This window comes from Arachis ipaensis, chromosome B6, assembly GCF_059453495.1.
Source record: "Arachis ipaensis isolate K30076 ecotype BB chromosome B6, ASM5945349v1, whole genome shotgun sequence".
Lineage (NCBI taxonomy): Eukaryota > Viridiplantae > Streptophyta > Magnoliopsida > Fabales > Fabaceae > Arachis > Arachis ipaensis.
Genome location: NC_142441.1, coordinates 4,504,279 through 4,518,153, shown reverse-complemented (window position 1 = coordinate 4,518,153; position 13,875 = coordinate 4,504,279). Strand labels below are relative to the sequence as shown.

Genomic DNA, 13,875 nt, shown 5'->3' with positions numbered 1-13,875 from the left:
TTTTTGTCTTTTTCGTCCTATATTAAAAAAAATAATTTTTTTACTCTATTTTTCTTCTTTATATTTTCTTTCTATTTCTACTCTATTCCTTCCTCGTGTTCTTGCTCTATTCTCTCGTGCTTCTTTTCACTTATTTTATGGGTAATAAAACAGAAATGACACTCTTTTATTTTACGAATGATAAAGTAAAAATGATATTCTTTCATTTTACGAATGATATATCAAAAATATCTTTAATGATATATCAAAAATATCTTTAACATGTCTGACTCTATTTTTCAGACGTTATATCTAAAATGATGGCAAAATTTATTTTGTAAAAATTTTATATAAATTGACCTGATAACATTTTTGTATTGTGCGTATTTAAAATATTAAAATATTTTTTATATTTAGATAAATAAAAAAGTCACATTCATTTGGTCACTTTCATAGCCATTTTTTTTTTGTTTTAATACTTGTTAAAGAGGACATGCTGCCACGTCCACAAGTGTGCAATCCAATAGTCATAGACGTATTTATTTATTTATTTAGTTGAGTAACGCTATTTTAGAAAATGAAATCAACAATAATAAAGTAGATCATGCTGGTTTTCTCCTATTTATTATTTGATAAGGTTGACTTTGATTTAGATATTTTTAGTATTATTTTTTTGAAAATTATTTTTAATATAAAAATAAAGATGATGTTTTATTTGAATATTAATATTTGAAATATATTATAATATTATAGAAAAAAAAGATATAGGTAGACAATAAAAATATTAAATAATGTGAATAATAAATATATCGAATATTTAATTCACTAAGTGTACGAATGATTATCCTAATATTAAAATTTAGATAAATAATTTAGAGTGTATTGTATTTTTAATTTATTAGGCCAATTTTAAAACCAATTATTTATATTGTTAACAAAAATTATTATCTGTCTAACAAAATCTAAAAAACAAATTATTTAACATACTCTCCGCGTGTTGGCTACATGAACAACACATCTCTCATGTGTTGGGCAACACGCTCACCACTTGTTGCAAAACCTTCCCTACGTGTTAATTTTCTAACTACAAAATTTACTCAATTGTAATTATACCAAATAGTCCCATTTTTTTTTTTAAAAAATAAACTATCAATATTTTTTCTATATTAAAAAAATTAGCCCTATTTTTCTTCCATCCAACGCTGCAATAAGCGGAATCAGGACGGTGAAACCGAAGCGTGTTACGTGTACTTCTAATCTGACAGAAAGGAATAAACACGTGTGTGTGTTTGAGTTCTTAGTTATGAGTACTCTAATGTAATTAAATCTTCTTCATTCCTTTGCAAAGTAGAGATGACAAATGAATAATCAAATTTAAAGGTATAAAAAGTGTGTACGCATGTTGTTCCTAAGATATGTGGCCACTCTGTTGAAAGAGGGATCGAGGATCAATCAACTAACATTCATCCACTATTTACAATTGGAATGGTGCTTGCAAAATAATCCAATAAAATTTTAATCCACTTTCTTATTTAAAAAAGTTTCATCCCATCTCAAAAGTTCCAAAAAAAACAAGTATAATTTTCCAGAATTATTACAACATAGCCCAGAGAAGTTAAAAGTTACAAGAAAAATATACATAAAAAATAGAGAAGATGGATGAATGAGTATGATCTACCAGGTAAGATGGAAGATGTTGGTGAAGATGCGAGAGAGAGCAAGAGTGATGCGTGGATAAAGATGAAGAGAGAAAAGGGTGCAATCTCTGAGAAAGTGTTGAATTGTGTTGACAAAGAGGTTGAAGCTCCTTATTGGTGGAATATACAAGGTTAAGGGCACAGCTGAGAATGCCACAGCAAACACAAGCTGAAGCATGCTTCTCACTCTTCTCTTCCTTCTCTTGTGCTGATCACAAGACTAATAAGACTCTATATTACGGGGGATGGATGGGGGAAAATCACTTTAATTTGATACCTGTGTTCAAAGTATATATAATTTAATGAAATTTTCTCGCATCAAAATGTCATTACTCTGTCTATATAATTCCTCGTTTCTCTTCTTAAGTTCTTATGCCACTCTACTTATTAATTAATTATTTTAATAAAAGATGTTATTTTAGTTTTTTTTTTTAATGACACATTTTAGTAATTTTTATGTCTTTTATCTTGTCTATTTTAATCAAAAAATGAAATAAAGACATGGCACCAATGTAGGGGTGTCAAAAATCCTCAGGAAGTGGAGATTTCTGCAGGATCGTAATGGGAATAAGGAGCGAAATTTTTCCGAGACAGGTGCGGGGACCTGACCGAGGATCCTCGTCCCATCTCCGATAATTCCCCGAATTTTTGAACTTACTACCCTTACTTTATTTCTAATATAGGAGTTCTTTTAGTAATTTCACTCATTGAAAAATCCTAACCCTATTGTTCGAGATTTTATTTTATGGACTATGATTTGCTATATTATATTTCTGGACACAACACACCCACACACTCCTCACATATTTTATTACATTTTTCCTCAATTGCATTTTCTAGGATTTGAACCCTAGACCTTGAGGTGGGGAGGGGGGAGAAATGCCATTAGAGCCAAGGCTAATTGGCATTGCATAATGTTCTTAGACAACAACAATTTAGGTCGTGGGTTTTTATGTGTCACTACTCAGGTTGTTGTTGGGCACTCGGTCCTATATAATTTGGGCCTATATTCATTTAGGATGGTTAAGGATAGTGGGCTCTTGACCCAATTAAGAAATCAGACATATGGGACCACCACTATTGTTTTCTCCTTTCTAGACTCTAGTGACTAGTGGTAACTGGTAAATATGAAAATGGAGGGATAACATGAACATCAGAACATGCCTAATTGTCTATGGAGGTTCCATCCATTAATGAGAATATGAAAATGGTGGTTGGAGGTTGGCATTTACTTCGTTGCTATGTTTGGTTGACTCACACACTCACATACTTACTTAATTTCCGAATCTCACCCCACAACTACAAACACAAAGCTTAAAAACCTTGGAAAATTATACTAGTTAGCTTACCTACCAAATTAAATAATAGAAGCTAACTTCTTCATAACCATTTTACCTAAGCTTAACTTAATTCTCCTTTATGTAAGAATGAATGAGTACATAGAACTTTAACATGCCTACCAAACTATAATTTTTTCAATATATATATATATATATATATATGATCATTAATAATCAATTATTAAAGTTGTGTTTGATTCTGAGAAAAAATTAAAACAAATTATAAAAGTCTTTTTTTTTTTTGAATCCTGCTAAGGAGCCAGGAATATTTATACAATGTGTACAATGAGTCAATGAGTTATATGAATTAAAAAATGAACATCACCCATACTATTCAGAATAACCATATGGGTACTAGCATAATATACATCTCGTCTGGATACTAGGGATAATAAACATCTCATCCCAAAACTAATTTTGGGTTCACCAAGAATCAAACTCTTGACCTTTCGAATCTAGAACTCTGATACCATGTCATGATACCACTCATCCCAAAAATTTCAGCTGATGGAAAAAGATAACAATAATAGTTATATCTCTAATATTGAATCGAACATCCCTAAATCTCTATTGTACACATTATACAAATATTTCATTGGTTCCTTATACTTTTTTTTTTTTTATATATGTTGATGGGTGCGATGGATTTAGTTAGAGGTATAACATTATTTGATGGAAGAAAAGACAAGAGGAACTTAAATTTTGAGGGAACTAAGATGTTTACATCAACATCTGAATGGATAAAGGGGTATCTGAAGGAATGGTTAATGATAATGAGTGGACATTACAAGGCACACGTTAAAATTTAATGAATAAGATGGGAAGGGAGCAATAATGCACAGATCTGAATTGGGCGGTGATTTTAATTGATTAAACATAAATAAATAATTGACTATTATTTTGTATTTTTTTTTTTTATAAGTGATCCTATAGTACTATGCACACATTATTATTCTTATTATTATTGTATAGGTCCTGTTAATTAGTACTTTTAAAATACTTAATAAGATATTTAATATAAAATTGTTTATTAAAAATTTAAAAATCGAAAAATTCAATTCATTGACAATGTTTTATTCACTTTTTTTTATAAAATAATTTATTATTAATAAGGTTAACGAGTGTGCTATAAACAATTCTTTGCTATATCTGTATTATATTGGAGTATATAATGCAAATTTAACATGTAATATAATAATGCAGTAAAAGAGAAGAACATGCATTAAATTAGAAATTTTGCTATTTATACACTTTTATTTTATTAATTAAGAAAATCTAATATGAATTAAAAATTAAATTTTTATATTTATATACAAATAATGTGATTCAGATTTAAGTTTTATGTACATTAATATAAAAAAGTTTTGTACAGACATTAATTATACATTATTATATTAGTAAAATTAATTAATTTTTTAAATCTATTATCTAACACATCAGCTAAACTTATAAATCTAATTAGATAACCTACAAAATCCTTTACTGAACCAAAATTAAATTTATGATATTATCCATTAAAAATTCAACAATGTTAGTATGTTACGTAGAGTCTATAAATATTATTATTTTAGATTAATATTTCTTCAATAATAGTTTATACTAATATTTATAAAAATTTGTGTATAAAAAATATGTAATTTATATTTATTTTTATTAAAATATATACATATAAATTAATACAATTTGTTTGTATATTTATCAAAATAATTTCACTACGTTACCAACAGCATTTCTGTCAATTCTTATTTATAATTGTGTTTAATGAAAGTGTCTTTGTGGATGTGTCTAATAAAAATATTTTTTTTATGACTGTGTTTAATAGAAATGTCTTTATATATATATTTTTTGGATGTGTCTCTTTATATATGTGTTTAAAATATAATAATTAATTATTGTTAGCAATAAGTTGACAGATAATATGTTGGTACCCTATACTTTTCCTTACCAAAATTTATGCGTATAAATTAATAAAATTTATTTATTAAAAATAAATTGTTATTTGTAGTGATTGAAAAAGTCTGGGGTCAGTACTTTTGTTGAAATCTGGTCCGTACTTAATCAATAAAAAAAAATAATTAATGCTAGAGAAACAAAAAAAAACAGTCAGAACTTGTCTTATTTAGCATTCATTAATTTGTCTAATGCTAAATAAGACAAATTATAGCTGTTTTTGGCTGATTTTTTTTTGTTACCAAATATTTCAGTAAATATTATCTCACACTATTAAAAATATTAATAACAACTAATTGATGGTTAAACATCACAAATTCTACTGGTCATAGCACTCTCCTTAGTGATTAATTGCTTACCAAATTTGTTAAAAAAATAAGATATGTTGTTGTAATATATGGCGAAAACAGAGACCCAACCCTACCACGCAACACTCATTTCCTTCCCAATTTCCATTCGAATTCCAACTTGTCATTCTTTCCAATTTCCAAAACAGTCGCCAACAGATTCTTCGATTGGATTAAACTAAGATTCCAATTACTGTTAATTAAGTCGTTCTTAGTTCTTACTCACATCGAATCGAAAAAGTAAGTTGGGTTCAGGTGTGGCTTGAATGGGTATTGCAGCTGCTGCTGTGGTTGTGCCATTTGGCCTCCTCTTCTTCACTTCAGGCCTCGCTGTTAATCTCATTCAGGTTTTTCTACTTCTTCTTCTTACTTCCTACTTACTGTTTGATTTCTTAGTTAATGGAGTTCACGTCATAATCATTTCCTGCATCTCCATGCAAATCTCCTTCTTTTTTCTATTAATATTCTTCATTTTTATGATAAGAGTAGTACTGCTATAGTTTAAACTAGGGGAGTTTAGGGTTTATGCTTTGTATCATGGATTCATAGTCTAGGCACATTGCTACTACTGATTTGTTACCATTTCTATTTTAGTTCAAGTGCCATAGACAAACATTGTTTTTAGATGAAAAGGGAAACAGTGATAGAGTTGCTGCTGTTATGATTGACCAATGATTGAGTTTCCTGGAAAGTTGAATTTTCTGTGGAAAGTTCGTTCGAAAAGAAAAGATGAGAGCGAGAGCGCGGAAGAAAATTTCATCTGATACCATATTGTGAAGGAGAGGTTCTGTGAGAAAATGAGAATCAATCTTCATTAATTAATTTCAACTCACTAATGGTACATATATATCAGCCGCTTTGAGTGCAAAGGGAGCAGGGAAAAATGAAACAGACTTCTAACTAACTGCCTATATTATCTAATTAACTTCTAATCAGTTTTTCTAACTAATTAATTTACTCATGAGGCATAATAGAAAGGAAGGAATGTAAACTTGAAAAGTTTATTTTGGGCATGAATGAATTTGGCGCATATGCTTTCAGCATATGGAAGCTGGTTGATCCTTTGTTGTATTAACTCTGTTTGAAAGCAGGAATTTTCCTAGTGGTATACTGGAATAATTTGTTTATACTGAGGAATATTTACTGAATAAAATTAGGTTTTTAAAAATGCTATTCATACACCAAAATCAGCCACTAAAATCAATCACCAATATATTTGTGTATAAATACATGTATGATTTAATTTATTTTCAATGTGTATTTGTATTCCAATATGTATTTTATACTGGTGGCTGATTTTGGTGTATACGTAGCATAGTCGTTAAGTTTTATATATCCATCTTTTCTTTCAGTAAAACAATAATATGAAGCCAAAACAGAAAGGATCTTGAATCAATTCAATTAATTTTTCCCTTCTTGATATCTTGTCTCAGGCAGTATCTTATGTTCTTGTACGGCCTCTGTCAAAGAATCTGCACAGGCGGATCAACCGTGTAGTTGCAGAATTGTTGTGGCTGGAACTTGTATGGCTTATTGATTGGTGGGCTGGTGTTAAGGTAAACCAGTACCATGTCCTCTGCAATATTTTTCTATGCACAGTAACTGTCTACTAATTTAGTTGATTGTTTACCAGAACAAAGCATTGTTTTGCACTTTCCTTGCAACATTCTAAAAGACTATTGTATTAATAGGGTCTAATTCACCCTTTTGTTTATTAAATATGTATAATATTAACAAATGTGAAATTAGTCAAGATGTTAAATATCTTGTATTATAATTAGGAAGCTTTGAGTTCAATCCCCATTATATACAGTAGAAGCAGATATTGGCTTGGGTCTCTATATTATGTTTAAAATGAATTTCTTTGTTATGAATATGTAACGTTAACCTTTTGGCCTGATCATCTCTACCTTCTCCTTAGGAGGTGCATTTTTTTCATTTTTCATGAGTTAATTCATGTTGTGCACAAATATGCTTTGTAGGGAAAGATTTCAGCCATATTGTGTAATTAGGCACAGATGTTCCAGCCAAGGTTGTTTCATTGGGAAATAAACATGCTTCCATTGATTCTAATACTAAAATTGAATCAAATGTCAAAACTAATATATCTTAGGTTGTTTGATAGTTTCAAGAAACATTATAAATGGAAGAAAACCGGTAATTTGAAAGCCACATTTCTTTTGGTTAAGTTTATTCTGTTGCATTCAGAATGATTAAAGCTTTCTTCTGTAACATTTTCCCTTCAGGTTGAAGTATTCACAGATCATGAAACGTTCCAATTGATGGGCAAGTATTTTGTTACCCTGTGTATTTGGCCTTTTTGTATTACGGATGTATGCTTGCATACCAGAAAGGAGTTGGGGAAGTTTATTGTGAAATTTGTGTATCAATAATATGATTCTTATTTTGAAATTTCCAGGTAAAGAGCATGCCCTTGTCATATGCAATCACAGAAGTGATATTGATTGGCTTGTTGGATGGGTTTTAGCTCAGGTGATTGTCTTATTTGTATGACCTTTCCACATCTTCAGCACAAGCAAGTTGAAACAAACTGTGTGTGTTAAAAAAATAGCTTATTTCATTTTAGAAGTGTGAATTATTTGAAATTTTAGTACCATGGGTGTGGGATAGAAGGATATGTATACTCTTATGTGTGTGCTACGATAAGACATGGTATTTGATCAATTTTTTTTATTGGCATTTTTGGGTGCTTCGGTTGCTGATTGATTATTTATTGTTATTGAACAGCGCTCAGGTTGCCTTGGCAGTACTTTAGCTGTGATGAAGAAATCTTCAAAGTTTCTGCCGGTATGCTTCATCATGACATGAACTTTTTAAAGAAAATGATTGCATGATTGTTTATATTAAGTTATTACGAAGAAATGGTCTTAAAGTGCCCCTTGCACTCTAGAGGATTTTAATCCTTAGCTTTTCAATATACTGTCATGCCATGATTTTCCCTTTATGTTCTTTAAACCTAATGACCTAGTGGGTGCAGTTTACGTTCTTTGATGAAACAAATATATCTAGTATTCAAGTATTTTATGACCTAGGAATACTTTTCCGCTCGTGCTTGTCATGAATATAAACTTAGAAGGTTGTATTTTGCTTTTGATATCACAAGTATTACTGTCAATGTTGGGCTATCTGCTAAGCTCTACTCATGCAGGTCATTGGTTGGTCAATGTGGTTTTCTGAGTATCTTTTCCTAGAGAGAAGCTGGGCCAAGGATGAGAGCACATTAAAGGTATGATTCACTATAATACATACAATTCATTTATATGCTGTACTCATAATAGATTTTTGTGCTTGTTTGTTATATCAATGATTTCTTCTTACCTATGCATATGTTAAAAGACTATAACTCCCCTCTCTACCTTTTTCTCTCAAGATGCGAAAGCTTGTTGATTATATTTGGGAATTTCATTTGAATGTTTCATTTATCATAAATGCAGTCAGGCATCCAGCGACTGAGCGATTTTCCTCTTCCGTTTTGGTTGGCTCTCTTTGTAGAAGGAACACGCTTCACACAAGCTAAACTATTAGCTGCTCAAGAATATGCAGCCTCTGCTGGATTGCCTATTCCTAGAAATGTTTTGATTCCTAGAACTAAGGTGAGATATAGATCTTATCTTTAACATTTGTCTTCATCCTTTGCTTTTTCCTTCCAGATATTGGAGCTATGCTGAATGAAATTTAATGTGGTCAAGTTTAGCATATGCAAATCTTAGCAGGATTGACAATGAAATTATTTTATTATAATTTTGCTTATAATTAGGTTGCTGACAGTTTATGAGAAAAGATTTGTTATTTGTTACTTGTAATATTTTTGGGATCACTTTAGCTTCCAAGAGTAATTATAAATGGTTGCTCTGCTCTTTCTCTATTCTGTACCATGACTACACCAAATTGAGAGGCTAGACAATACTTTGGGTTTTATTAGGTCAAAGGTTAGGTTTTCTTGGGAAGCTATGTGGGTGTTCTGCAATAGGGTTCACACTTGATGGACTTGAGAGAAAACCCAAGCAAGGGCAATTTAATTGTTATTATTGTTTTCCAGGGAATAGTAGTTTGATTGATGATAACATGGCTGGTTTTGGTCCTACTCTTTTTTGTTGGTTGCTCTTACTTGTAATTTATTGCTTTCAGGGATTTGTTTCAGCAGTAAGTCACATGCGCTCATTTGTTCCTGCCATTTATGACGTAACAGTGGCTATCCCCAAGTGTTCACCCACCCCTACAATGCTTAGACTCTTAAAAGGGCAACCCTCAGTGGTAAGACAATTAAAATTACGATTTCGAAACAATTACACTTGAAGATGCCTAAAGCTGAACTGTTTTGCTTTCCTTGTGGCTATCTTGTAATGTTAGTCTCTAACTAGCAATCATGGGCAGAAAATGCAACTGCAGAAATTAACTTATATTACTAAAAATTAGGAATTATATATGGACACCAAAAGCCATGTTATAAACGATCTGTGTGTGCTAGTTACTTTTTCTAATTGTAACATTCTGTATATTACTAAGGTATTACTCTAACTGCTTTGGGCTAACGGAAGCCATGAAAAAAGCTTGTTAATAGTTTAATATACAGAGTCTATTGCATATGGCCTAGTTTTCTTCCATTGTGGATAGAGTTGAACTTTTGAAATTTCCTGCTATTTCTGGAGATGCGCTTACATGGAATTTAAGGCTATATCCCTAATTTCCTTTATCAAAGATCCATAGTTTTCTATCTAGATACTCAGTTGGCTGAATGATTTACATGTCTGCTGATTGGAGTCTGGAATATTGAGGGGAGTGATTTTGTAGATGTTGACAGGATTGGATCATGCTTGTGTTTAGCTTTTGCTTTGTTGTACATTATTAAGAGGCTACCTTATCTTCCAAAGTCCTGCTGCATTTCTTTGTTAATGTCTCGTTATGGAGGGTCTACACTGTCTATTACTCCAGTTCCTGAGGGCTTAAGCTTCCCTCCTTAACTTTTACTGATCACAAAAAAAAAAAAAAAAAAAAAAACCTCCTTGTATAATAAAATTTCCTTCATTTTTAATACTGTAGGTGCAAGTTCACATCAAGCGCCATTTGATGAATGAATTGCCAGAAACAGATGAAGCTGTTGCTCAATGGTGTCGAGATGTGTTTGTTGCCAAGGTGGGTGCTGATTAGATTTCCTTTTTTTCCGCTTGATTTCAACATCCTCGGTTGATAATATATGTAAATCATTCTTTCAATGTTAACCACGGGGCACACCAGGATGCATTATTAGACAAACATATAGCTGAAGATACTTTTAGTGATAAAGAGCTGCAGGATACTGGTCGGCCAAAAAAATCTCTTCTGGTAGGTTACTCCATCCATATTTCTAACCCTTCAACGTCCATATTTATCGGTTATCCTTTTCTCGTGTTCTCTTTCCCCTTGGATATTTATCTAAAGAACCTTCTAACCTTATGTTGGGAACAGGTAACCATATCTTGGTCTGGTCTGATTGTTACGGGAGCCGTCAAGTTTCTCCGATGGACTTCGCTACTATCATCCTGGAAGGGTATTGCAATTTCAACTGCTAGTTTGGCAGTCGTTACTGGCCTCATGCAAATCTTGATTATGTTCTCACAGTCGGAGCGTTCAACGCCGGCCAAGGTCCTCCCTGCAAAGCCAAAGAGCACAGGGGAACAAGTGGAAGATAAGAATGTCAAACAACAGTAGATTTTGGTGAACATACATAGGGAATTCGTCTCTCTCTTTTGGTGTGCTTAACCTGCATCTGTTTTGTGTTTTGGGAGGGACTCGCGTAATGCTCATTGGTTTTGCTTTTGAAATCTACCCCATATTATGTGTTCAATTCTTCTATGTACTATGGTGTATGCATATTGATTTATTGTTTATTAGGATAAACTTTGTATTGACCATATATCATGACCTCTGTAGGTTCTATCTATCCCATTATTTTAGATCACCATTCCTACAATATTATTAGACACTAATCACTCATTTTTAAAAAAGGAAAAGTCTAGGGGACAGCAACTTTGTTAAATTCTGGTCAGCATGTAACTAGCAAAAAAAAGTGAGCCATTGGATGAAATCTCACACCAATCTCACACCATTAAAACCATCATTGATGGCTACAAATCACAAAAGTTGCTGACCTCCTAGCATTCCTCGTCAGGTTTATTTGATGTTAGTTTTGGTTTATCCTAACCTATTACTAATTTACTAGGGACTTATTAACCTGGTTTGGAGTTTAGTCACAGTTAAAGCTCTGATCCTCTTAGTGCGTGTTTTTAATTATTACTTGTATAACCAATATCTATTAGAGAATAATTAGTAAAAAAACTGATAGGATATACCATCCTAATCAATAATCATCAACAAAATTCGCGTATTAATTTATCTTGGAGGACAGAGCTGAAATATTGTTGAAACAGATGAGCAAGTAAAACCAAAATTGAGGCATATTATATATAATATAACTGAAAGAAATTGTTTCTTTATACGTTGATTAATATCTTCTACTACCTTTGCTAGTTGCTACTTTCTTTCTCTCCCTTTATTCTTTGGTCAAGCTAAATTCTTGCTTTATTAACAGTTTCGATTTTTCAGTCATCATTATAAAAGTTAGATTTTAAGGCCCAGAAAAAGATATGAGCATAGGCCCACTGTTGTGTGGATTAGTCCCTTTCCAACACATGTTTTAGGTATAGCTTAACCTTCAAATCAGCATAGGAAACCAGACCCAAAAAAGAAATAAAATAAATAAATAAACAAAAAGAAAAAGAAAAAGAAAGAAATCAGTATAGGAAAATGAATTCAATTTTAATACACGACTTTATGCTGCTGGTAGAACTGTCATGGTATTTAAAGAACACAACACAAAGTGACAACATCTAAATTATGATCTCAAAAAATGGGTTTTAACAGTTTGTGGTCTGTGAAAGCTGCTGAATGAAAAGGACATTATGTTTGGACTATTTGGACGGTCAATGATGACTGAAAAATCGAAACTGTTATCCTTGCTTTTTCCCCCTCCTCATAGTAACTACTTTTTTCGTCGAAAATTTAAGCTACTATACTCTACGTAGCCTCAAAAAACTAACACAATATATCTAATTAATTAACTTAATTACATGTCTTTCATTTCATATAATGATTAAATTTTGAAGCAATAATTATATATTCTTTTTATAAAGACTTACATTATTAGGTGTGGAGATAATAAAAGTTTAGAAAGAATTTTAAATATTTCTGATGTTTCAATAGGTTTAGTCACTGATTTTAACTATAAAAAAAAGTGTTAGGCCAATAAATTTTATGATTTATAGTAATCAATTAGTCATTAGTATTTTTAATAGTGTGAGATTACTCACTTTTTTTTTACTAGTTAAGTGCTGACCGAATTTTAATAAAAATGCTGACTCTTTAAATTTTTTTTTATAAAAAATATATAATATATATTAATTAAAATCAACGATTAAGAATACTGAAATATTAGTATTAAGAGAACATTTAAAAATTTGATAAAATTTAATTGGAAGTGGTAAATAGTAAACATATTGAGTAGTAGCTGGAATCAGGTCAGCATATTCAGCTTCTTTAATTGTGCTGTTTTCCATCTGAAGATGCAGAATAGAATAGAGGGTGATAGATTTAAGCTAGTTCGTTCACACTACTATATTGCTCCCATCACCAACAGTGAATTCAATTAAGCCTAGAATTGGAGACACACTCAAATGATGTCACCAATTTCTTTGAATAGTGAGTTTTATTTTAATAATTATCTGACTTTCCCTAAACCATATATAACTACTAATTTACAACTTAGATATATAGTAACTATGTTCGGTAACCGTTTATCTTCTTTTGTATGTTGCACTGTTTATTATTTTAGATTGCTAGCTGTTAATTACTTTGCTTATATTTTTCACACATAGTTTATACCAAATTAATTATCATATATTCTTCATACATGGCCCCTTTAAAGTCTGACATACAGTTGAATATATGCTACACAATAAGGGTTTATCTACGGAGAGTTGACTGATGATAGAATTATTGACTATTATCAAATAATAAAGTGTTGTAAGTGAAGTGTTACATTTGTTAGATGTACTATACTATAAACAAAAAAAGGGTAAAATATTAAATTGGTCTTCTATATTTGGAAGTAATTTTGTTTTGGCTTTTAAAATTTAAAGTGTACTATTTGAATCTAAAAAAATTTTATTTAGTTTCAATATAGTGCCATCGTGAATGAAATATATTGATACATCTACGGTTGATTTTGTGTCTCTGGAGTTTATATTTATTCTCCAGATTATCGATCTTGTTCTTGTATTACTGTCATGCAGGACATTTCGTTAATTATTTAACTTTAACCTCACGGTAGGACTGCATTGAAGTTAAATAAATTTTTTTTTAATTCAAATAAAACACTTTAAACCTTAAAAACCAAAATAGAATTATGCGTAGGAGACCAATTTAATACTTTACTCAAAAAAAATATTTAGTAGTTTTTTATTACTATTTTCAATTTATAATTAGTTATACAATTATTCAATCAAA

At 31.0% G+C, this 13,875-nt stretch overlaps 1 protein-coding gene across 1 annotated transcript; it reads left to right on the top strand.

The window, feature by feature from the left end:
- The first annotated feature begins 5,343 nt into the window (after positions 1 to 5,343).
- Positions 5,344 to 11,284, top strand: LPAT2 (lysophosphatidyl acyltransferase 2). Its single transcript, XM_016349482.3, has 11 exons — positions 5,344 to 5,660; positions 6,747 to 6,869; positions 7,560 to 7,599; positions 7,733 to 7,806; positions 8,062 to 8,121; positions 8,483 to 8,560; positions 8,769 to 8,927; positions 9,463 to 9,588; positions 10,375 to 10,467; positions 10,570 to 10,656; positions 10,780 to 11,284. The coding sequence occupies exons 1-11, from the start codon at positions 5,580 to 5,582 to the stop codon at positions 11,020 to 11,022; spliced, it is 1,164 nt and encodes a 387-aa protein (XP_016204968.1). The 5' UTR covers positions 5,344 to 5,579; the 3' UTR covers positions 11,023 to 11,284.
- Positions 11,285 to 13,875: the final 2,591 nt, after the last annotated feature.